The following is a 25,608-nucleotide window of genomic DNA, read 5'->3' as shown; positions in this document are numbered from 1 at the left end:
TTTTAAAGTCTATGGACAAATGAATGTATAAGGTGAAAGGGTATAAGAACTTCATTATTTTTAAAGTCTATGGACAAATTAATCTATTATATGTAGAGATGTATATTTTCCATTTGAGGTAGGAAGGATCTTTGTTCTCTACCTATATAATACTTCGGGAAGAAACAAAAGGAAAGATCAGACAGAGGCAGAAAGGAGTTAGGTACCAAGGACCTGGAGCCACTATTGCAACAAATGAGATTCTAGATTCTAACTTCCCCATATTTGTCACTTTTAATTCAATGACTTCATAATAACAATTACCAATAAAATTCTTCACAGAACAAAAACTCAAAATTTGTCTTTATAAGGCACTAAAAAGAGCAATTTAAAGCAACTGCATTCTACCCTCAGGACTGGTCTTAAAGGACACGATCCCTAAATAATCAAACAGATTATAAAACTCCATTTGTCTGTCTTCTGACAAGAACTATGAAAAAACAAAAAATAAACAAGGATGAAAATAAGTAAAAGAGGGGGTAGTCCATTAACCTAAAATAGAAGCCCAAATGAAGTTATACACAAACCCGCCGTACTTGGGATCTTCTGACATTATATTACATAGGTGTAAGGTTACTAAAGAAATAATCAACTGCATAGTTATAGGGACTTATAGTTCTTCCTGTGCAAATTAATGAAAAAAATCTCAAAACCTTTTATCTATGAAAATGATTATTGGCTCCACAACACAATGTTTCCTAACAGTTTCTACAACAATCATTTTTAAAAGCAGCCATTAATTATAAAGACAGTATTTTGGTTTGTACAAATATTAACAGTATGTACCCTTTTAAACAGGATATACTTTTGTAATGTTAGATGACAGGCATGTCCGCTGAAGTTACAACTGAGGTGAGGATTCCTGGCTCAGCCCTTAAAATAACCTTGAACATCTTTCTTCCCTTTTTTTTGGTGTTTCGTCTGTATAGGAACAGTGACAACTCCCATCTAATTGTTGTGATTATTTGATTAAATAATGTGTCCTTAAGTCCAAGCAGTTTCTGCATTTACCAGGCACTTAAAATAAGCTCAAACTAAGTGAGCTTACTTTCACATCATAAAGTGGTTTGGGGGAATCATGTAGGCCTTTCTAATGCCGCGACCCTTTAATACAGTTCCCCATGTTGTGGTGAACCCCAACCATAAAATTATTTTCGTCACAGTATGAGGAACTATATTAAAGGTTCGAGGCATTAAGGTTGAGAATCCGGCGGTGCCTGTGGCTCAAAAGAGTAGGGCGCCGGCCCCATACGCTGGAGTTGGTGGGTTCAAACCCAGCCCCGGCCAAAAATTGCAAAAAAATAAAGGTTGAGAACCACTGATCTAGGCACTTTCACAAAGGTTGAAAATAACTTGACAAATACGTAGTACGTAAAAGAAGTTCAAGTGCCCCCTTCTCTGTAACGCTTCAAATAAATAGACCTTTTACATAAAAGGAAAGAAATTCTCATTTCTCTGTAATCCTCCGTAGGTATCTGAAACACTCGCGGGCCGTCCAGCCCTGCCTCACCAGGGCACATGAAAGTAGCTGAGTAAGCTGGCCCACGAAGCAGCCCCGAATTGCGGCAGCCGCTCGGTAGTCACTCAGGATAGGTAGGAAAACTTTACACCTGAAGCCAAGATGGTCAGAAGAGTCGCTCATTCTCAGTGAAAGAGCGCGAGAAGTCCCGACCCACACAGGCGTCGACCCCCTTGCCGAGATTCACCCCCCAGCCTCTCCCCATCTAGAAAAAGCCCCGGGAGTGCGTAACATCGCGTGTGACGTGTAGTCATTTTCCCACGTCCCGTCCCTGCCCGCTCTAGGTGAGACGCAGCAAACGCGCACGCGCAGCACCGCTTCCGGGCGCCTCTCTTCGCTACCCACAATGCTCCGCGGCGCCGACCTGTCGCAAAGGCCGCGTTTAGGGGGCGAATGAGCGACTTACTTTCCGTGCGGTGCGGCGACGGTGGCCCCGGTCTTCTTCCCCTTCTTGCCGCAGGGCCAAAACCCCTGACGGTATCCAGCTGCGCTTAAGTGTGGCCGCTGTCATCTTTCTCCGCAATGCCCCCCAAGAAACAGGCTCAGGCCGGGGGCAGTAAAAAGGCGGAGCAGAAAAAGAAGGAGAAGATTATCGAAGTAAGTACTCTCCCCCTCCCCCACTCACTTCACGAGACGTCCTGGAAGCTGCCTCTCAGCTCCCGGCTCCCTGGGCTCTGGCTCGCGTCTTCTGTGACCACGTGTCCCTCCCTTCGGTCTGTGTGGCCCCCTGCCCCTTCTCCAGCCCCTTGATGACGTTCTCTGCCTTCTCATTATTATAGTGACGATGCTGGCGCCCTCGCACCTGAGCTTTTCTCCGCCCACACGCCTGTCTTCGCCCACCCCATCGCGATATGACCCCCTAGGCCTGCCACAGGGTTTTGTCCTTCGCTAGTCTGCTCAGAATTGGAAACATTTCTAGGGTTATATTAAAAGACAGATAATGAACCGGCTCGGCCCGGAGTCTTTCTCTTCCTTATTTCTTTACCCATCACCTAGGAGTGACATTGGTAGTTCTTTAAGCCAACCAGTTTCTGTTTGGTAGCTTTTTGATTCGCGTCTAAACTGTTCAAAATCTTATTCTTTCAGGTCACAGCCCAGAATCTTTTACATAGTGTTTGATATACGTATTCTAAATTAGATTAAGCATAATAAAATAATTAAAAGAGTGCAAGTTCTAGGGTTGCTGTGTTAAGTCAGCCCTATACCCCAATTTGATTTTGACAGCGTACATGTTTTTGTACATTGAGCCTGTAGTCAGCCCTTTAATGGCTGAGAAACGCTGTGGGCGTTCAACGACTGTATCAGTGAGCCTCCTTAAGAGAGTGAACCATATTTGACATTATGTAAACGTCATATAACTCCTACCAAGGTATTTCTTGCTTCAATTTCTGCCATTATTATTACTTATAATTAAAATAAATAGTACCTCATACACTCTGGAAGTAATTGGAAAACCCCATGGTTGTACTGCGTAAGGATGTATCTGGATTATTGACAGATTTTTATGGAATGTTTTTTTACTAAGATACGACCGAAATAGGTGTTGGATGTTTTGAAATGAGATGTTTTACACGTATAACTGATTATTGCTTTGTAATACTTAAAGCTTTGAAAAATAGCTGTGAAAACTCCCAGGGTTTTATTGACAAACCTAACCTTTGTCAAATTTCACATGATTTTTAAAAGTCTGCTTGATTTAAGTAAAATGCTTATGAAAAATTATAGCATTGGCCATAATTTTGGCCATAATTTGGCCAGTTGCCACCTCTGAAGCAGAACCTATATTTTAGTTGCTTATTGTATTTAAAACTGTTATGAAATACCATACCCAAACAAAATAATTGCTAATCCTAACTTCTGTGTTTACTATCTCTTTTTTGAGTCTGGAGTCTTGGCACTTAGGTTGATCACTTGGATTAGTGATCTGATGGCATTCAATGCTATGTAAACCAAGGACGTTTTAAAGATGTCATTTTACTTTTAAGTTTTCTGTGTTGTATTGAGTTCATACAGTACATCATAATACAAACTAAAACTTCCACATAGATGTGAAATTAAGTATTACATAACAATTTAAAGTACACTTTATGCATTGTAGAGTTTTAACTACGTATAATTTGTTTAATTGATAGAACTAGTATTTTTGTTTTAAGAAACTGTACATGAAAGTTGTTTATAGTATCCCATCAATTCTAAAAGTGTTATGGGTCCATTTATCTTGAAACAAGATTAAATTTTGTGTAAAGAGAAAGCAGCTCTAGTTTCATTAATGATATCTCCAAAGAAAAATGCAAAATAAGACACCTGCATTCTTTGATCAAAATATATTTTAGCAGAGTGGTGAAATTAACTCTGGTTTTGTTTTTTCTACATTTACTATTATGAGCTTTTTTAAAAAATGTATTTTCACTGAAATGTAATTTATGTAAAATAAAATGCACAGACTTTAGATGTACAGTTCTGTTCTCATGAATTTATACACACAGAAATTGCTCCTCTAAGACATGAAACATCTCCATCACCCCAATAAATGTGTTTTGTGCCTCTGTCTATTCAATTCTTATTACATGGGCAACCACTAATCTTTTTGCCACCATAGATTAGTTTTTCCTGCTATAGGAATTTATATAAATAGAATTACGCAGTACATAGCCAGCACATAGCCTTTTGTGTCTTTTCCTTTCTCACCACATAAAGTTTTTGAAATCCATCTGTCTGGTATAAATCGATCTAGTTTGTTCTTTATTGCTGGAATGTATTCTCTTGAATGGGAGTCATTACACAAAGTTACAATATGTGACTTTTTGTGTCTAGTATCTCTTCTTTGTAGCCATGAATAGCCAAAAGAATTACAATTGAAGCTTGGAGAATGGACTCAAGATTCCAAAATGGGATAGGGTGGCATATGTTAGGATCTTGGCAGCAGACAAATGGATTATTTTGTGGCAGTCAGTTATCTGTAGGCACCTTAATTTTGGAGCATAAGCAGGGTTGGAACAAGGGTGCCTGATGACTTCTATAAATAAGGGCTACAGGATGGACATCATAAGGGGATGTGGTGGTGTGTCCCAGAAAACTGATCTTGACTCCATCCTCAGGAATTACTGTTGAGCTTCTTGTTTTTGATAAATATGCTTATATTTTGCTTTGTTGAGTTTTGCCCAGTGATTCAGTGTCTCAGGGAACATACGGTCATAGTTTGTTTCCTTTTGTTAATGTCTGATGTTTTGCCTTTAGGAAGGTCCTCTTAGCTTTACATCTTGTAATCTAGATGTGCTCCTCTGTTCAAGTCCAGGGGTCTGATAAGCTTTCTTAAAAAAATGGTAGTGAGATTTTGCAAACTCATGGGTATTGCATTGATGTGTGTTACTACTGGAGAGGTGCAACAACATCGTAAAACATAATGTTAATACTCTGTTGTTCACTTGTTTAACTTCCATAAAAACCCAAAGCATGTCTCTATGACTATCACAATTGGATAAGGAGAGGTAGAACAGGCTTAGCTCCTAGCTCACCAATCCAGTTTCATGCAGAACAACACTTTAATCAATTTTCGTGTAATTTATAAAATTTCAACTAAAAAGTGTTGATGCTGAAACATTTACAAGTTAAAATATATTTCACAACAAACTTTATAATGAATATAACTGAAACCTGGTTCAAATTGGTTATTGATCTCTATCATAATTTTTATTTGGAAAAATGCTTCTTTATAGTCTATTTTGACATGTAAAGATTTATTTCAGAGTCTTGTTATCTTTAGGAGATTTTATAGATACATAACCTGAGATTCTAAGTTGGTTGAAATAATGAAGCATCACTTTCAAATAGATTTGAAAGTAAATGATTGCCCTACTGATCTCTTCTGTCTTCTGTAGCTTTGTTGCTTTCACTGTCACCCCTGTGGAAAAATAGCAACATGCAGCTTTTAAGAATGATCAACAAAGCAGAGAAAAAGAGGGTCAGATAGACCCGGGTTTGAATCCCATGTTTCAAATTGCTAACTCTGTAGTTAAACAAGTTACATGATCTAGTCTGTCTGTACCACCATTCTCATCTGCAAAATTTAGCTAATTCCTGTTAGTCACTACAGAGCTAAAAACTAGTTAGAGGAAATAAAAAAAATAAATAAATAAAAATAAAGACACTGCCTCCTGCACTGGCTCTATGGTGCTTACCTCCTGCCCATTTGAAATAATTTCTTTGTATTACCTTCATTTTTTTCTTTCCTTTAATGTATTAATTTTTTTTCTGAGTATATCAAAGAGTAAGATTATGGTTCTGTTAGACCTTAACACATTGGCAAGTGCCATATACCATTTGCTTTTTTGTAGCTAAAATTCAGTAACAATTTGAAGTTAGCATTAAGCTATAAAAGATTTGATGATAGAAAAAGGAAAATAGTCTTTGGAGTTAGGAGAAGCAAATAAAGAATAGCAAGCTAAGAACTTGTCGCAGCAAAGAAGTAGTAATAAAGACCTATAGAGACGGGATCCAAGTGTGTAAAGGATGAAGAAAAGAGAAATTGGTTGTCAGTGAAGAACTTTAGCCAACATCCTAGATCAACTGTTGATTACTTGAAGCTGAATATTAATCACTGCAGTATCTATTACATGGATGGATGACAGAAAAACAAGTGTGTTTAGGGGAAACTATAAAGAAGTAAAACAGTGTCAGCCTCTGTTTACCATAGTGTCCCAAGAGGTAAACCCCAGTTATCTTGAAGCCCTTAGTGTTCACCTGCCCTCCCACTACCTCTTTTTTCCCCAAACATCTAGGTTAAGGAGTGGAGGCTGGCTTGTAAAAGGAAGAATAATCTTGAGGGAATTTTTTTTTAATTGTTTAAAATTAAATCATAGCTGTGTACAATAATGCATTTATGGGGTACAATGTGCTGGTTTTATATACAATTTGAAATACAACAAACTGGTTAACATAGCCTGTTTTAAGTGAAGAGAGTTTTAAATGAACTTCAGAATTTGTTATGGCTCTTGGATCCTCAGGGAGCCATCCTTTTCTTAGGTTCTGCCTCGTGAATTCCTTTGTATTCATTTCCCAAATTGTCTTCTGAAACATAACACACACACACAGTGTGCTTTCTCTATAACCTAACTTTTGGGACTTTATTTATCCAATGAAGACCACTGTTCACTTTGTTTTATATTAACCATGATTTGGGATTGACTGTAACCTCTTCTTTTTCCATCTTGTAATTCAGGTTAATTTTGGGATAAGGGTCTGTCCTAACCTTAAGAAAAATAGAGGAAGCCTTTTTACAGTATTCTAAATTGCAAACTATCCTATTATCAGGAGTACTGTTGGTATCCCAGATCAACAATGTGGTATCTAAAAACCCTCTTGTGCACCAGCCAGCCCAAAAACTTAACTGGGTTTCTTTGGAAAGTAGTTTTTCATGGTGACAAGGAGAAGCAATTTGCTTGGAGTCAAATATACCTTAGTTTAAATATCATCTGTCCTCTGTCACTTAATAGTTAATACTTATTGAGCCAAGTTGCTGTTTGAGAGGGAAAGAGAGGAGAGATACAAGCCATCTATGAGTGATAAAAATTACATAGCTCCTTTAATTCTCTCAGTGCTATATACATTATTACCCTTTTTAAAAATTATGAAAACAAGCACAGAGATTAATAACCTTCCCAAGGTACTAAACTGGCAAGTGGCAGAGCCAGGGATTCAAACCCAGGAAATCTGGCTCCACCTGTTTGCATTGTCAGCCACTGTGCTAATGTACTGTCTGTCTGAGTTAAATGGGTTAGCTTTCACAGAGACCCTAAGGAGTTAGAGTGAGACCTACTTTACAAATACAGAACTGGCAATGAGTGATTTATCCAGCTCTGTTGGGGGTTAGAACCCAGGCAGTCTGACTCTAGAGTTTATGATCTTTAAGTCTTTGCACTATACAGCCAGTCCCTTATCAGCAATTTAACTTCAAATGAATTGTTGACCATTTCTGAGTTTCTGTATCCACATTTACAGAATGCGATAACAGTGTATCATAGGATCATTAACAGGATTTTTTGAAGTATAATATATATTTAGGAGTTTATGTTCAATGAATGCTAGAGAAGTAAGAGCCCCCTTTCTCTGTGGAAAAAATAATTTCTGAGCTCTTTACCTAATTAGAGACTTTAAAAACAAATCATTCATCATCTTTTTAAACTGGTTAATTATGTGCTAAAACAGTATAATTAAACCCGAAAATGTTTTTTCTTCTGGGATCCAGAGCTTATACACCTTTACCAGAAACTGTTACTGTGAGTGTTTTTTTTTCCTAACTGGCCAGGTCCCCTTAAAAGTTGCAGTTGCTCACGCCTGGGCCATGGACTGGTACTGGTCCCTGGCCTATTAAGAGGAGATTATCGGGCAAGGGCAACTTCATCTGTGGTTACAGCCACGCTTCATCACTCTCTCGTCACGGCCTGAGCCATTTCTCTCATAGGAGTACAAACCCTACTGTAGACTGCGCATTCAAGGAATCTAGGTTGTACACCCCTCTATCCCTGGAAAAATTGTCTCATGAAACCAGTCCCTGGTGCTAAGAACGTTGGAGAATGCTGCCTTAAGGGACTTACTTTCTTTCCTAAGTCTTGTTAAATGTCAGTCTCCATTTAGCTGTTCTATCTTGTTTGTTCAGTTTGCTTCTTCTGTATAGTTACATCTGGGGCATAGATTAAACTTCAGTTTATTCTTCTTTGGCAAAGCATCCTTATATGCTTTTGCACTTTAATTCTGACCATATTTTTAGTTACAGTTTCCTCTTCTTCCTATGAGAGCTCACTTACAAAAGTACGGCATTGTATACCTGGTTTCTATTCTCTTTTCATGTGTCACATTGAATTGAATTTTGTTAAACCTTTTCTGTAAAAACAAAGGAAGCGATTCATAAATTACAGAGAATTTCAGCTTTGATGTGCTTTCTGCTACCTTTTTTCTTATATATAGGTTGTAGAAAATTTATGTAGAATTTTGTACTATCATGTTTGGGACATTAACACACAAGGTAGGCATTTAAGTAGGAGAAAGCAAAGTTTTGATAAATGGATGGATATAGATGTCATAAAGAAAGAGATACTTCCCATTGAGAAATAAATAGCCTTTTAGCACCAAAAACCTCAAGGGCATGCTCCCATTGAAGGCTTACCTTTTTCTAGTTTTGGTGGTATGTCACAATCCTCATTCCTTGGCTTAAAAACTATAGTGTATTATAATCAGTCTTTACCTTGCCTTCTCTTTGTGTCTTTATGTTCTTTCCTTCTCTTATGAAGACACCAGGTATTAGATTTAGGGCCTATCCTAATTTAGTGTGACTTCATCTTAACTTAATACATCTGCAAAGCCCTATTTCCAATTTAAGTCACATTTAAAGGTAAGTGGACTTGAATTTGGGGAACATCATTCAGCCCACTATAGCCCCTGACATACACACATTTGCACATACTTACGCAAGGGCTTCTAAGTGTTTTTGTATGACATACTTAGTAAATATGATAATATTGATAGCAAAGAATCACCATCAGTGCCTAACACATAATAAACATTCCATAACTGATAGCTGATGTTACATTAATAATATTACCAAATTAATGAATTAATATTTAAATTTAATAAAGCACTGCTTTTTAATCTACTTCAATTTTAATATTTCCATATTAGCAACAGCTAGGAATGTATACATTCAGTAGTTTGATTTTTTTTTTCTAAATATATTTTTGAGAGGATACCTTTATTACCACCCCCCAAAGCAGTCCAAAACATACTTGGTAAAAAGCATCACAGAGCAGTAATAGGCTTAATGATGATAGTTATTAATTATGTATTGAATTGTAAAGAATCTGGATGGTGTTTTGATGTCCTGTGTTGCTTTGATTTTGATGTTTTAGTGGTTAGCATGTCTTTGTAGCATAAGGCAAGGCAGGATACCTTTCTTATCAGTAAACGAAAGAATGATTGTTAGATGTCAGTAGAAAATGGATATTAAATTGTTAAGCTATTTCTATGTTCTTTCTCAATTAGGACAAAACTTTTGGTTTAAAGAATAAGAAAGGAGCAAAGCAACAAAAGTTTATCAAGGCTGTCACCCATCAAGTTAAATTTGGTCAACAAAATCCACGTCAGGTAAATAACTTAAATGTTCATATTTTCTTATGGAAATAATGTTATACTTTATCTGTTACAGATAAAAATATTTGGTACTATAATTGTATTCCAAAATGAAATCCTACTCTAAATGTTTTTGCATCTTGCTTTACTCAGCAATACCTCTTGGATATTCCTGCAAGCCATTTTGATATAACTGTCATTTATTCTGTTAATGGCTGCATGCCATTCTACAGTATGGGTGTACTGTATTCATCCATTTCACTGTTCATAAGTAATTACTTTGTTTCCAGCTTTTTGATGCTAAGAACATCTCTACAAGAAATGTACGTGTGTTCTCACATGTGTTTATGCTTTTCTTTCTGTTACATAGATTATGTGCTAGCTGACTTTAGGAAATGGACTTCTAATTTTAATAAATTTGCCTGATTGGGCGGCGGCTATGGCTCAGAGGAATAGGGTGCCGGCCCTATATGCCAGAGGTGGCAGATTCAAACCCAGCCTCAGCCAAAAACTGTAAAAAAATAAAATAAAATAAATTTGCCTGATCACTTTCCTTAGAGGCTATAATACTTCACATTTTCATTGCACTGTATAAGTAATAGGTACTTATGTTCTTTTTAATGTTTTCCAGTCTAATAACTAGAAAATTATATCCCATTGTTAATTGTATCTTCATCTGTCTGGGTTTGTACTCTATGACTTGCCTGTTTAAATCCTTTGTTTTATTTGGTTGTCTTGTCTTTTTCTTGTCAGTTTATGAGAGATACTTTTTGTTTGTATTACAGATAATTTGTAATGTTTTGCCATGTAACAGTTTTTAGTTTTTATATCTCCAGATATATTGCAAGCTTTTAAAACATGTGGTTAAAAGATGTCTCCTGCCATGGATTACACATTTTTCCTAGATTTTTAAAAATTATTTTATTTTCATAGTCTACAATTTATCATATAATTTTTTATGTTGTGAAGTTTATTTTTCTGAAAATAAATAGCCATATACACCAATATCATTTATCCCACTGAATTGAAATGCCATTATTGACATACAGTCATGCTTCCTCTAACTATGGAGATACATCCTGAGAAATGCACCATTAGGCAATTTCTTCATTATGTGAACCTCATAGAGTGTACTATACAAACCTAGATATTACAGCCTACCACACTCTTAGGCTATGTGATATAGTGTGTTACTCCAGTGCTATAGGCCTATGTATAGGGTGTTCTTACACTGAATACTGCAGGCATTTGAAACACAGTAGTAAATATTTGTGTATCTAAACATTTAAATGTAGACAGAGTACTGTAAAAAATGGGGCGACTGTCATATATGTAGTCTATCATTGACCTAAACATCATTGTGCATCACTTAATTAATTGTATATTAAAGTCTCAAAATATGTTAGGATCTATTTCTGGATTCTCTTTTCCGTTTTACTTATTGTCTGTTCCTAAACCAATGTTACACTGATTTTTATTATAGTGGCCTATGGCCTAGTATTACATTCTATTAACTATTAAGGCAAATCCAAAATGTTACTCCTTTTCTATTTTTCTTGGTTTTCCTGAGGTATTTCTTCTTCCATATGAACTTTTAAATTATTTTGTCTATTGGCAACTCATTAAAAAAAAAAAATAGGCCCCTTCAGATTCAGAGTACTTTTTTTTTTTAACCACCTCTATCTTCTTCGAAACACTTTTTTTTTTAAATGTAAGAGAGAAGAATTTCTTAAGTGTTTACAGACTTTGTTTTCATCTTAGAAGCAGAATATATGTGAGGTGGTTGATGTCTGAAACAAGTTTCTCTTATTCATGCTGTCTATAATTCAGTGCCCTAACACTTTCCTTTCACACACACCCAGCTTGATTCTAAAGTCAAAACTATTGCTTTTATAAGCTGCTGACTTAATAGCTTGGTTTACTAAAAATTAATGCTCAGATCTTGGAGTTATACAGAGGAGGGCATGAATCCCCCTATCTTTTTTGTTACATGATCTTAAATTATTTAGTGACATTAGTCTTTTATCTGAATAGTGGAAGTGCAGTTACCTCTTCCAGGGTTTCCCTGGTGGTTAAATGAGCAGAAAATGTAAACTTTCTGATGAATATTAGATTAGTATGCAAGAAGAATTCACTTTCTTCACATAGCTCCTTCAACCCTGTTTTCTCTTCCTCTGTTTTTTCTTCTATTGGGAAGTATTTTGATTGGTGATTTTAGATTTCATGGATCTGGGAAGAAAACAATAAAATTTGTGATAGTTTTGGGGTTTTATAGTATATCTAATATTATATTTTTGACATTCATTTGGGTAACTGGGCTTTTATCTATGAACATAGAGTACCTAGCCACCATATATAACTTTGGAAGTGAGCAGCGGTCCTGTTAGTAAAGCTGGACAGAAAATGTCCTGCCCTAGGCCCTATGCTGTAGTAGATGGCCATACTCTGTCTTCTTAGACATATACATCTCCCCGCAAATAAGGAGTTGGTGAGACAAAGGGAATGTGCCCAGCCCACCCAGATTTGTACCACCCTCCTTCACAACAGTTCTCAACCTGCTTTCAGGACCTGCAAAGGTCCTGGACGTGCCTCTTCCCACGCCCGTTTTCATCTAGAGTAAACTGCTGCTAGCATGCTTGAGGTGGTCAAAGAATGATGTGTGCTAGAGTGTGGAGAGAGCCTGGATCCATAACATTTCTTCCCTGTGCCTTCCACCTCCCCCAGTACAACAAGGTGGGATCAAACTAGAAGTGAGAAGAAGGGGAGAAGCCAGAGGCTGATTCTTGTGTTACTGCGATGCTTCAGTGTAGAACTCCATGGAGCCAGAGCATTTATGGTTTGAACCTGTCTTTCCAGGTCATGAGGTATATTTGTCAAGTAGGATTACAAACCACAGTTTATTCAACTTTAACTTCATTTCTGACTTTTAAGTCTTTAAACAAATGATTTATATGAGCCTCCACTGTAATTTTGCTCTGTGGCCCACAAATGTTTGAGATGGGCCTAATGGCTGAAGGATATTTTTATTAAAGTGACTTAAATTTTTTCCTATTTAAACAAATTGATCAGGTGATCAAAGTTAGGATTTGGGCTTATCATTGACCTAATTATAGCATCCAGCTGTTCCTTTTCTAAAATTTTCTCTGTCTTGAATACTTTTTTGTCCTAGTTTTCTGCCTACTTCTTTGATGTTTCTAGGTTCTTTAATAAGGACTTTTTAGATTGCATTCAAGGAATACAGAAGAAGAAAAAGGGCTAGAAGGGCTTCAAGGAATTGTTCTGGCACATTTTTATGCCATCCTTGAGTAACCTCGTACACAGCCAAGGTTATGATCAGTTAATATCTGTAAACAGCTATGTCTATAATATTTATTCTCAAACTAAACTGTCTCTGGTTTCAGTGAAATCAATATCTGTGTCCAGCTCCCTTCTAAATAGCTCCACCCACATGCTCTATAAGCATCTTGCATCTAATATGTCCAAAACTGAGCTCGTCCCCACCTCCTACCTTGAAACCTGTTCCTCCTGTGTGCCCTGTCTTGTTTAACAGCATGAACTACATGTAGGATAATCCTAGACTCCTCCTCCTTCATACTTTACATTCAATAAGTCATTTAGTCCTGACACTTCTGCCTCCTAAAGAGTTCTCTGTATCTTATTTTCTCCATCTTCACTTCTAATGTCTATTATAAGCTCTTGTGTTTTCTTGCCTATAGCATTTTAAAAAGTCTTCTTATTTCATTTTTTGATTTCCTGTCGCATCCTCCACAAACCTACCATTGTGATCTTTATAATATACAACCTCATTCTTGTCACAGCTTAAACACTTGAGTTAAACCCTGTTACCTCCTGATGTGGTCCAAACTTCTCATTGATATTTCTCATACTTTGTGTGTCTGGTCACCTTAACATTGGGCTGCCTCTTTCTGCATTTATTTTCTTGTCCATCAGAAGAATTTATCCATAAAGTTATCAACTTAATTTAATTTTCTAGGGATATGGACATCCTTTGTTCCCAGAGCACCGTGTATTATATAGCTGTTGACATGTCTGTCTTCCCATTAGATTCTGAGCTTCTTTAAATAAGCATCTTTGTCTTTTCATCTTTGTATTTCCTGTCATCTTACATAGGACCTGACATATAAATGTTTGGATGAATCCTCTAATCATATTAGGTATGTAATCATGTGCCTGGAACCATGTTATTTGTCATGTTTTTGTTTTGTTTAATCTTTTACATTATCCTAACCCAGTGTTTTTCCACAAGAGCACTATAGGTATATGGGGTGGTACAATTCATTGTGTGGGACTATACATTTCAAGATATTTGCATCTTTGTCTTCAGAGTGTACCCAAACATTTCTGGGGTGGCTTGTTTTCACGTGAAGAATATCCCAGGTGAAAACCATTTGCTAAAAATGCTGGGGCATGTAGTAAGTGCTTAATAATGCCTGTTGCCTAAGCTTTTAAATATGCTTTTAACTAGGCATGGTACCATTTATAAACCCCCCCCAAAAAATCATTACAAAGTATAATAATTTTGCTTAATAGTTTAACCACAACATTTAATATTGTGAGGCCATTGTAACACTGGTAAGAGAGGTAAGGACTACATACATACAAATATACAAATGTATTTTTTACAGTAAAGATTACTATGTAGCAAAAATAGTTTTGTAAATAGTCAAATTTATATTTTAAACCTGGGAATATTATAGGTAGCACAGAGTGAAGCTGAAAAGAAATTGAAGAAAGATGACAAGAAGAAAGAATTGCAGGAACTAAATGAGCTGTTCAAACCTGTAGTTGCTGCTCAAAAAATAAGTAAAGGTAAACTTTAAATTTCAGAGGTGTAAATTTTTATCAAATGATTTGTTTTGATGCTTGTGTCTTCTAGATTATAATTATGTTTGCTGTGAAAAATGTTACTCCCTTTGTCAAAATTATCTATATCAATGGCTTATGATTTCTATATGTGTGTATACAATTATGTCATTGGATAGCTATAACTCAAGCAGTAGCCCCACACCTACGGCAAAATTAAGTATTTAGACAGTCTGCCAGTTATGATACAGAATTCAGTCTTTGGTAGTAGCCAAGGCAATTCTATAGTTGTATAAACTACAATTCCCAAATTTGGGGCAATATTCCTTCATTGTTGCCCTTTGCCTTCTACTTCACTGACGCCAACTAGACAAGTTATTATGGAGTAACCTATGTATGTGTTGGGTTTCCCACCACACCACCTTTTTTTGTAAGAATAAAAGAAACAAAAATAGATGAAAAATGCTACAGAAAGAACTCTACAGAAATGTCTTATTAATCACCTCTTAAGTGGTATCTTCCTTTCACATCAGTGAATAGGAAATAACAAGTTAACCAGAAGTAATTATATCTCAGATAGAAGGTATATTTTATGGTCTGGCAGATTGCAGTACAAATACCATGTGCCATTTGACATAGGTGCAGATCCCAAATCCGTGGTGTGTGCATTCTTCAAGCAAGGACAATGTACTAAAGGAGATAAGTGTAAGTTTTCTCATGACTTGACTCTGGAGAGAAAATGTGAAAAGAGAAGTGTTTACATTGATGCAAGAGATGAAGAACTTGAAAAAGGTATTTTTTTCAACATTCCCTTGAAAATAAATGTCTATTACTTTTGGTTTGTTACTAAGATATTTAGTAGAAGATCGTTAATAAGCAGATTTATTTTAGATTTCTCTATCACCCTTTTCTCCATTCTACCTTCTCATTTGCCTTAAGAAGCTCTGGTGAATAATCTCACAACACTGTTTATTTCCTGCATTTGATGTGTTAAAGAACAATGTGTTAGGCCATCATAACATTCCTGTCTGTTTAAGAAAATATGTTTCATGGGAGCAGTAGAAAAATTATAATGCTTGGTCTTCATATCTCTTTTTGTTTAGATACTATGGATAATTGGGATGAGAAAAAGCTGGAAGAAGTAGTGAACAAGAAGCACGGTGAGGCGGAAAAGAAAAAACCAAAAACTCAAATAGTATGTCCTTTTCTTGAATTGAGTTGCTGTGATATTTATCATTAGGGACAATTATGTGGCAAGGTATTTGCTGCTGTTAGATGCTAGATGATTCTTTTTTTTTTTTAATTACATGATAGCTGTATATATTAATGCAAACATGGGGTACAGTGTAGTGTTTTCATATACAATTTGAAATACTTTCATCAAGCTGGTTAACATAGATTTCATGTCATTAAACTAGTGGAAAATACTGTTTCATCAAAAAAAAGGTGCATCAAGCTTTATTTTGGAATTTATAAGTTACATTTTACAAAATTAGATTCTTATTCAAAAATGGTCTTTGAAAACCATGTAACTGTAGTCCTTCATTTTTTGAGGTGATCTTACTTTCTTAAATGTGAATGAACAGTCATATTTTTAGAGAAGAATTGTTTCCTTGTTTTTATGCATAATGAATGGAAGTAGACCTGTTAAACTAACCTACTTAATTTATTTGGTTTTAATGATAGAGATCATGTTTTAAATTACAAGGTTAAAAAATGGATTTTTAATAGGTAGTAGCTCTAGTCTAGGAAATGTACCTTTAAAAATTGGTTCTATGGGCCTATAACCCTAGCACTTTGGTAGGCTGAGGTGGATGGATTGCTTGTGCTGAAGAGTTTGAGACCAGCCTGAGCAAGAATGAAATCTGTCTCTATTAAAAATAGAAAAACTGGCTGGGCCTGGTGGCACAAGTCAGGAGACTGAGGCAAGAGGATCACTTGAAGCTAGAAGTTTTGAGGTTGCTCTGAGCTACTATGATACCATAACACTCTACCCAGAGCAACAGAGTGAGACTCAGTCTCAAACAAATAAAAATAAAAATTGGTTTCTTGTTTCTCAGATGCTTTATGTCCCTATAATTATTTACAGTGCAGTTAGTGAAAAATTTTGATGTGCTAGAAAAATTCCAATTAACTAGTTTCACACACTTGGTATTTTAGGGAAGACAAGAATACTGTTTGTTAGTTAAATTTTCCTTCTTCATTGCAAAGTTTATTACCTTCGGCTTCAAAGCCATTGTCTTGCACTCATTTATTTTGATGGGGCACTATCTTTTTGTACCATGCTCTCTTTCACTCAGATACAAGAAATTGCCTATAATGTTAGGTCATTCAAATAGCATTTACATTATTACTGCATGTGATTAGCTTTTAGGAAAGATCAAACCAAAAGAAAATCATTGATTTTATTTTTTATAACCATTTATATATTCCGATTTATTTAAAAAGTAGGCTTTGCAATTATATGTACAAAAGAAACTGAAGCAAATCTTCTTTGTATTCAGAATTAGGAACAGTGTCTAAAATGAAAATTTAATGTAGATCCTTTCTGAAAGGAATTCACCGTTGTATTAAGTATCTTAAGTTAAATTTGTATGCATTTCTGCACATAAGGGTTCTCTGTACCCTATGCTTATAGTCTTATGATATGGATAGAATGTAATTGTTCCATGTACTTAAGGATTTACCTTGAAAATAACCTATACTGAGCCACTACGTATGATTATTGTCTCTGTAGGTATGCAAGCATTTCCTTGAAGCCATTGAAAACAACAAATATGGCTGGTTTTGGGTATGCCCTGGAGGGGGTGATATTTGCATGTACCGTCATGCACTTCCTCCTGGATTTGTGTTGAAAAAAGATAAAAAGAAAGAAGAAAAAGAAGATGAAATTTCATTAGAAGATCTCATTGAAAGAGAGGTAACTAGTATCTTCCTACCATAAAATAATCTCAAAGCAGTGTTTGTTGTGAAATTCTAACATTTACCACTTGGGGGCAATAGTATGTTATTATGAAAGGGAAAGTGTAGTATGACCTTTTCCCACAGTTGCTATACTTTAATTATTCTTGGGTGTCTAAAATGTAAACCTAACCATAAACATTAGCCTATCTATGACATTAAGTTTAGGATTATGAAACCATTTTTTAAGTACCAACTACTGGCTAATCAAATTGTTTCCAAGAGATTGAGGTATTAAAAATGATTGGCTATCAGATTGATTGAACTTGTAGTTTTAGATTTTTTTTCCTCTGGCATCTTTTTATTTCACCTTTATACTAGTCATTAACTTATATGTGTATTAAACTCCACTCCAGTTTTTCAGTTTAGTTACATGTTTTATTATCCCTGGACTTAAAACATTCACTCTTCTGACAGAGGGGAACGAGTCAGAGGGGAAGAGGCTCTTCAGGTGCTCATATATGGCTCAGCATAAAAGGCAGTTTTTTATTCTTTGAGTTAGCGAGTGTACCTACTGAGGATGATGTGAAAATGTTAAGATTATTAGAAATTTTACATTTAGGGTTTTATATTTTGTCAGTGGAAAAGAAGCCAAATTTAAAGAGGTTTATTCTGACCAATTTGAGGACCAGGGCCTGGAGCTAGGCCCATGAAAACTTTAGTAACTATACTCAATGTGGTTAGGTTACAATTTGATTTGTACAGGGAGACAGGAATTAAAGGCCAAGTCATAAATCAATATGTGGGAGGCATAATTTGTATTTGCTCCGAAAGGTGGGACATCTCAAATTGGGGGCTTAGAGGTTATAGGTGGGTTTAAAGAGTATTTAGCTGAAAGAGTTAGGCTAGCCTAAAAGACCAGGAGTTAGCAGAAAGGAATGCTTGAGTCAAGGTAAAGGTCTATTAATTAGAGACAAGCTATAAGCCATGTACCCAGACTCAAGTTTGTTATATATATATTGAGGACCTACAAGTTTAGCTTGAATAGCCTTAAGCTTGTTAATGAGTTAGTTGCAAGGGACGACTCTTAAGAAGGGGGTTGGGAGGTCATGATGAGGCATGTCTGAAGTCACTTAGCAACTTACTTTTAAGATAGCCACTTGGCCAAAAGGGGGCCCATTCAGTTGGCTGATTGAGTGGTGATGGGGGGCGGGGGCTTAAGATTTTATTTTAATTCACAATTTTTAACTATATTCCTTTTGCCTCATCTTGGATGATCTTAATAACTTGTATAAATGGTTAATATTGGGATTATGTACACTTTTTCTTCAGTGGCTATACATATCATTTGTTGTCTCCCACAGAATACAATATACTATAATAGAAAATGTAGACTTTAGGATCAGGTATATTTGAGATCTTTTGAATATTAGTTTTACTACTTGTTTGCATTAATTTTTGGTAAATTTATCATTACCCTTTGCTTATTTGTGGAGATACTATCATGCTTTATACATATCACAGTATTACCGCAATATAATATCATAATATCATGATATTATCTCCACAAATAAGCTAAAGGTAATATTGTGATATTATGTATAAAGCATTTAATACTGAATACCTAGCAGATGTTCAGCAAATATTTATGTATTTACCTAAGTATTTAATACCTGATTATTGGTCCTGAGGAGCATATGGTGTTTTTTTTTGTTGTTGTTTCATTTTGTTTCTCATCTCCTGAGGATTGCAAATGAAACTTGGATATTGTTGTGGTGATTTTTATATTTACTGTTTTCAGCAGTTGGTTCATGTTAAAACAGTTCTTGTGACAAGTTAGTTTTACTCTCCTTCAATGATAAGAAATCTGACTCAGAATAATATATTTCAAGTGTATCTCCATACAATCATTGTTCATTGCTATGTAAATTAAAAATAAGTCAATTTGTTCCAAATTTAATGTCTTCAGGGTAAACATAGTAGCAATTTTTATTACATTAAGAGAAACTGCTACTAATCACTATTCTAGATGACTTTTGAGGAAAAATTGTTCTTTATCTTGCAGCGTTCTGCCCTAGGTCCAAACGTTACCAAAATCACTCTAGAATCTTTTCTTGCATGGAAGAAAAGGAAAAGACAAGAGAAAATTGATAAACTTGAACAAGATATGGAAAGAAGGAAAGCAGACTTCAAAGCAGGGAAAGCATTAGTGGTATGTGCTAGATTACCCAAATTGATTTTCTATTCTTTCTTCCATTTTTAATTTCTGTGGCATACAGGATTTTGTCCTTATTTAATCATATGTATGTCTGAAATCATTGACTAAGGAATCTTTAAATTTTGTCCTGAGTTTATAAATTTATGTGTCTAAGTAGATCAGCGGCCGAGAAGTGTTTGAATTTCGTCCTGAGCTGGTCAATGATGATGATGAGGAAGCGGATGACACCCGGTATACCCAGGGAACAGGTGGTGATGAGGTAAGAGGAAGCTTTGTGCCTCATCATCTTATGTTAATTGAAGTAAATAATTGAGACAGCATAGGATACAATGGTTAATTAAGAGCCACTGACATTGAAGCCAGAGTGCCTCAGTTCAAATCCTTACTTCAAACATGAGAAATGACTTCCTTTAAGGCTCCCACCCTCAGTCTGTAGTATGGACATAATTACAGTCCCTAAATTAGAGGCTGCTTATAAGAATTAAATGAATTCATGAATTTTTATTTATAGTTCTTTATAGAACTTGGATACTTCCTGGTATATAGTTACGCACTATATGTATTAGCTATAAAAAGCATATTCTTCCTCTGAGGAAAAAAAGGTCTTTTGTTCAAGTTATTTAGAAAAAAAGGTTTTTTTATTACAAAAAAGTATCAAATTTAATTTAATATATAGTTTGATTTTTAAATGAGAGTTGTTAAAATTTTTTATAATCGAAAATTATCAGAGTTGTAGAAGACATTAATAAGCTATTAGATACTGAGTCAATGAATACGGTTACTGGACCAGGCATTTATAAAAGCCATGTTTAGTAGAGAAAAGGTCCAGTTATACTAATTAACTGACAGAAACATACTTTAGCTTTTTATTTCTAATTATGGAACATTCTCACTTTGACATAATTTATCCTTTTCACCCCTTTACTACTATGCCAACAAAATGTTTTCCTAATTTTAAGCCTTTTTTTTTTAACAGTTACAAAGTATAACTTAACTGTTGAGTTTTTTTTTTTTTAATGTGGAATTTTAGTTTTTGCTTTGAACCGGTTTGACCAAAAAGTACTAGACAACCACTACCATATAAATCAAAGTAAAGAATGGAATAAAAAACAGAAATGGTGTCTGTATGATCAGAAAATTATGTGTTAAGACATTTTAACTATCACACAGTTCTGCTTTCAAGGTACTGGTTCCAGGGTACTACAGTGTTTGGCATTTTTATTGAAAGCTATAAATCATAGTATTACTCTTCTCAAGTCGTCCATAAGAGTATGGCAGTGTTCACTAAATACAAAAATTGTTATATCCAGTAAGTGATATTCTACATAGTTAAGACAATTCTTGACAAAACTAGGTTGAAAAAATGTAGAATATCTTGCTAATTACCAGTTGTCTCAAAAAATAATGTCAGAAAAATGCAGAAGATAGAAAATCATTGATTATTATTTTGCTTTAAGCCAGAAATTATTCTGAGAAATAAGCAATAATGAGAAAAGATGTGAATTAAAATACTGTATCTCTCTCCTGAGACAACACACACTTTTCAACTCAGAAAGTTCAATTCTGACTTTTTACATTCTTGATTTCCTTTGTCTAGAAAAGGGCCCCATTTTAAATAGCTAATTTGAAGAGTTCATAATCTAAAATCATTTTTCTCCACAGGATGTTTTCAGTATATAAACTATTAAAATGGCAAATGATTAAGTCAATTATAAAGAATTTGTATCATAGTAAAAGCTAATTTACAGTAACTGTCACTAGACACCAACATACTTCTACACCCAAGCCTAAAAGTTACTATAGCATTGAGGTTAGAATTAGCATGATTCTTGCATTTGGTCGAATTTCCTTTGCTAAGTAATATTGTCAGGAAATCCAAAAAGAAACCTTAGTGGGTCCTTCCAAAGCTGTGTAATTTTCCAAATGATTTTCCCTCTGGTCATGGAGCCTGTTCATTTTTTCAATCCTCCTTTAGTGTTTAGCTTTTGCAATATTTTCTTGACATTTTTGTTTCTTCTTTTGCTCCTTCTCCCTGGTCTCAGTCATCTTGGCCAACTTCCAAGACAGTGCAGCACATGCTAGGAACAGTGGAGTAAGGGCCAGAATAACTGCTGTAAGGAAGCTATATGGGTCCTTTGCAGCCCACTCCACAACATACTCAACCCAAGCCTTTATATCAGACATCTTCATAGCAGTCTTAGGAAAACATATGCTTGAATTGCGATCTCTTAACTTTGTCCTTGTATTATTAGTGAGCCAATCACAATTCTATTGTATCTTTGGTTGTTCGTTGTCGCCTTTAGTTTTACCATACACTTCAGAGAAGTTTCTGTACTGTGGGTGAGCTGATGTGGCCGCTGGCCTACGGGAACCATGTTTGCTCGTGCCCCTCAGCCTTGGCAAGCGTGGGCCGCTCCCCAGAGCCAATAATCTCGGGGAAACTGGTCAATCCCGGCCCTACCACACCTAGTGGTGCAACCGCCTGCGCTAGGAACTGGGACAAAACCTAGGCAGCAGCCACCACTATGTCATGCCAGGGACATGGATCCCGCTTCCAACTCAGCACCAGAAAAAAAGTTTTGATGATAGATGATCTTGTGTTTTTATTTGGCATCAGTGATAATTTTGTTTCAGGGATGAAAGATAATAATACATGAAAACTGTTCTTACTTGTAACAATTTTGCTTTTCTTTTTTGTTAAAGGTTGATGATTCAGTAAGTGTAAATGACATAGATTTAAGCCTATATATCCCAAGAGATGTAGATGAAACAGGTATTACTGTAGCCAGTCTTGAAAGATTCAGCACATATGCTTCAGATAAAGATGGTAAGTATGCTAACTTTTGCATAATGTTAAGAACTAGGAAGCTACCTAAAGGGGATTTAGACCAGGCTTGGCAAAGTTAGGTATCTTCAGGTACCAGCCTAGGAACAAATATGTGGTTTGGCCAAATTTAAAAATAAAAGTGAATAGAGGAGACAGTAGATATGAGTGACTGAGTACATATTGAAACTATTAAGTAAAACTAGAAATAGACAGAAATGAATCTGAAGATAACAGCTATGAGTTGAGTTTGAGACCTCAGGAGTTAAGAGATTTTTTTGGTTACTAGAAGTATCCCAGTTCTGGGATATTGCGTGGACATTTTCAGGAGAGAAGGGTTTGAAAGTTGCCTGCTTTGGTAGCTGAGAATTAATGAACTTGTTTAGACACAGTACATAGAGAACATTCTAGAACACTGCAAACATCAGTGTTTGGGGGTAGGCAAAAGAGGAAATGCAGAGGAAAGAACTATGAGAGAAAAATTAGGAAAGTTTCAGAAAGATAAGTAGAATGAGAATTAAAAGTACATTATCCAGTGCAATTAAGAAAAGAGTTGTAGGAATACGGTGCCAGATTTCATCAAAGCTACATTTGAGGACTGAGGAGAAAAATGAATATAGACCACTCCCTCCTAACTTTGAGGGAAAGACATGGTCCTTGAATGGCTTTTCATGATATAGGAAACTTAAATATATTGTAGACCAAAGAAAAGGATCTGGTAAAACACGAAAAAAAAAAAAGATGATGAAAGGAAGTTAGTTGCAGAAGCAGGATTTGGAAGTATAAGTAACGAGTTACATGTGAGATTAGGGGGAAGGCTTCTAGGTATATTTGGAGATGAGGATTTCCTGGTATAATTTATAACTAATTGTGCCTTGAATGAATGGTTCTAAGAGAGAGGAAAAGTTTGGCCTACTTGGTGTGGGAGAGAAAGGAATCCTAAGTAAGGCAAAAGCTGAGAGAAAAAGCTAAAGCCTTATTTTTACAGTAAAAGCACACAAGCTATAATATGAAACTGGCGTGCCCTCCCTAGATCTGAAAATGCTGTCAGACTATTCATTGTTTTGCCTGTATTCCAGCTGATTTGCTTTTTTTTTTTTTGAGACAGAGTCTCACTATGTCACCCTAGGTAAAGTGCTGTGGCCTTACAGCTCACAGCAACCTCAAACTCCTAGACTCAAGCTAGTCTCTTTCCTCAGCCTCCCAAGTAACTGGAACCACAGGCGCCCACCACAACTGCCTACCATTTTTTTTGTTGTTGTTGCAGTTGTCTTTGTTGTTTAGCTGGCCCAGGCCAGGTTTGAAGCCGCCAGCCTCAGTGTATGTGGCTGGTGCCCTACCCACTGAGCTACGGGCACCACCCTGATTTGTTTATTTCAAGTTGGAATTTGATAATAATAGATACAATTGCAAATACTTCAAAAGTCTTAATTCTCAAGAGTTTGTCATGAGAGATATTTGAAATAGCTAAAATATAAATTAGGCTTTTAAAAATTGTCTTTGTGTAAATACTGATGTCATTTTTTAAAAAAGCAGCATTTTTTCTCACAGTGCTATGCAGCACTGCATTCCTTTTTTTTAAATCAATATTTCAAAGATTTTTTTGTTCCATAACTATTTAAATAGCATATGTCTGTAATTGGCCACCCAAGGAACTATAACAAAGTGGCCAACATAAGGAAGTGGTCAAGGTCAACATAAGAAACTAGGCCCACTGTACCAATACATATATATGATGCATGTCTCAGTCTTTGAAAATGAGGTCAATCTAAGGAGGTGGTTAATGTAGGGAGATGGTCATCTATTAAAAACCTAGTTGCTAGGTCATGTCAGAAACACAGTTGTAGAAGATTGATTTACATATATAAATCATTAAGCAAATGTTTATAATAATAGTATTTTATAGTGGTGTAGATGGTACAAATAAGCTCAGAGAAAGAAAAAATAGTTATTGCTATGAAGTAATTCTGTGGAAGGCTTTCACAGAAAAGGGATACGAAGTGTAGTATTAGTCTTTGCTGTTAATAGTGTTTTATGCTTCTAGGATTTGTTGATTTAATTTTTTTTTTTTTTAAGAAAATAAATTAAGTGAAGCCTCTGGAGGTAGGGCTGAAAATGGTGAAAAAAGTGACTTGGAAGAGGACAATGAAGCTGAGGGACAGGAAAATGGAGCCATCGATGCCGTTCCTGTTGATGAAAATCTTTTTACTGGGGAAGATTTGGATGAACTAGAAGAAGAATTAAACACACTTGATTTAGAAGAATGACACCAAACAAGTCACTGAAAAAGATTAAGGCAACTCAGCAGGAGTTAAAATTGACTACATTAATTTTTTTCTGCCTAGAATGAACAAGATGTTTATTTCCCATGCTGATTCTGGAGGGATTAGCCTCCTCCCCTCAAAAAGGAACATTCTCCTTACGTCTTCTCCTCACTTTGGCTACATCTCATAGTAAGTTCAGAGTAGTTCATGATAAACTGAAAATACAATGGTTATTCAGAAAATGATTGATTGTTGTAACTGTCCACTCAAGTAGGAAGTATAACTGCTTTTCCAGCCTTTGGTTTTCATTGGGCATGTGTTACTACCAGAAACAACATAAATTTACATTTATAATACCCTTTATTTGACATAGTTTTTAATGAGTGATTTAATTTCCTTTGTATTTATATGTTTAAAAGGAGAGCACTGTACTTCATAAAAGGAAACTGCATATGCAGATTCAGTGTTGTATGTCTCTGGGCAATTAGATGGACCTTTAAAATGGAATTTCTTTTATCTGACAGAATCAGCTACAATGCCCTGTGTTAAACTGTTTAAAAGTTTTCCCTCTTTTTTTTGCCGATAAAATTGTAAATAAAGATCATAATACATTAAATCCAAATATGGGCCTTTTTTTAAGCTTTTCTATAACAGTTCTAACATTTCTAGCTTGAGGATTTTAACTAAGTATCTGTTATACTATTACATAAAGCACAGTTTGTTTATATAGAACCATTTAGAGTACTAACAGTATTACTATGAGTTTAATGACACTGATACTTAGCTTTCAAAAAGAGACTGTGGGAGGCTGGGCACAGTGGTACATGCCTATAATCCTAGCACTCTGGGAGGCTGAGGCAGGTAAATCACCTGAGCTTAGGAGATTGAGACCAAGAGT

At 35.7% G+C, this 25,608-nt stretch overlaps 2 protein-coding genes across 2 annotated transcripts; one reads left to right on the top strand and one right to left on the bottom strand.

Moving 5' to 3' along the window:
* Positions 1–1,842: 1,842 nt before the first annotated feature.
* On the top strand, positions 1,843–25,326 carry ZC3H15 (zinc finger CCCH-type containing 15). The gene is made up of 10 exons (XM_003791454.2): positions 1,843–2,155; positions 9,593–9,694; positions 14,398–14,509; positions 15,143–15,295; positions 15,607–15,698; positions 17,241–17,423; positions 19,470–19,616; positions 19,780–19,881; positions 22,326–22,449; positions 24,523–25,326. The coding sequence occupies exons 1-10, from the start codon at positions 2,081–2,083 to the stop codon at positions 24,711–24,713; spliced, it is 1,281 nt and encodes a 426-aa protein (XP_003791502.1). The 5' UTR covers positions 1,843–2,080; the 3' UTR covers positions 24,714–25,326.
* Positions 21,594–21,812, bottom strand: LOC105887129 (small integral membrane protein 15-like). The gene has a single exon (XM_012806202.1). The coding sequence runs from the start codon at positions 21,810–21,812 to the stop codon at positions 21,594–21,596; it is 219 nt and encodes a 72-aa protein (XP_012661656.1).
* Positions 25,327–25,608: the final 282 nt, after the last annotated feature.

This window comes from Otolemur garnettii, unplaced genomic scaffold (genome assembly GCF_000181295.1).
Source record: "Otolemur garnettii isolate 467f Iridium unplaced genomic scaffold, OtoGar3 scaffold00048, whole genome shotgun sequence".
In the NCBI taxonomy this organism is placed as follows: Eukaryota; Metazoa; Chordata; class Mammalia; order Primates; family Galagidae; genus Otolemur; species Otolemur garnettii.
The sequence above is the reverse complement of the archived record's forward strand: the minus strand, read 5'-3'. Positions and strand labels throughout refer to the sequence as shown.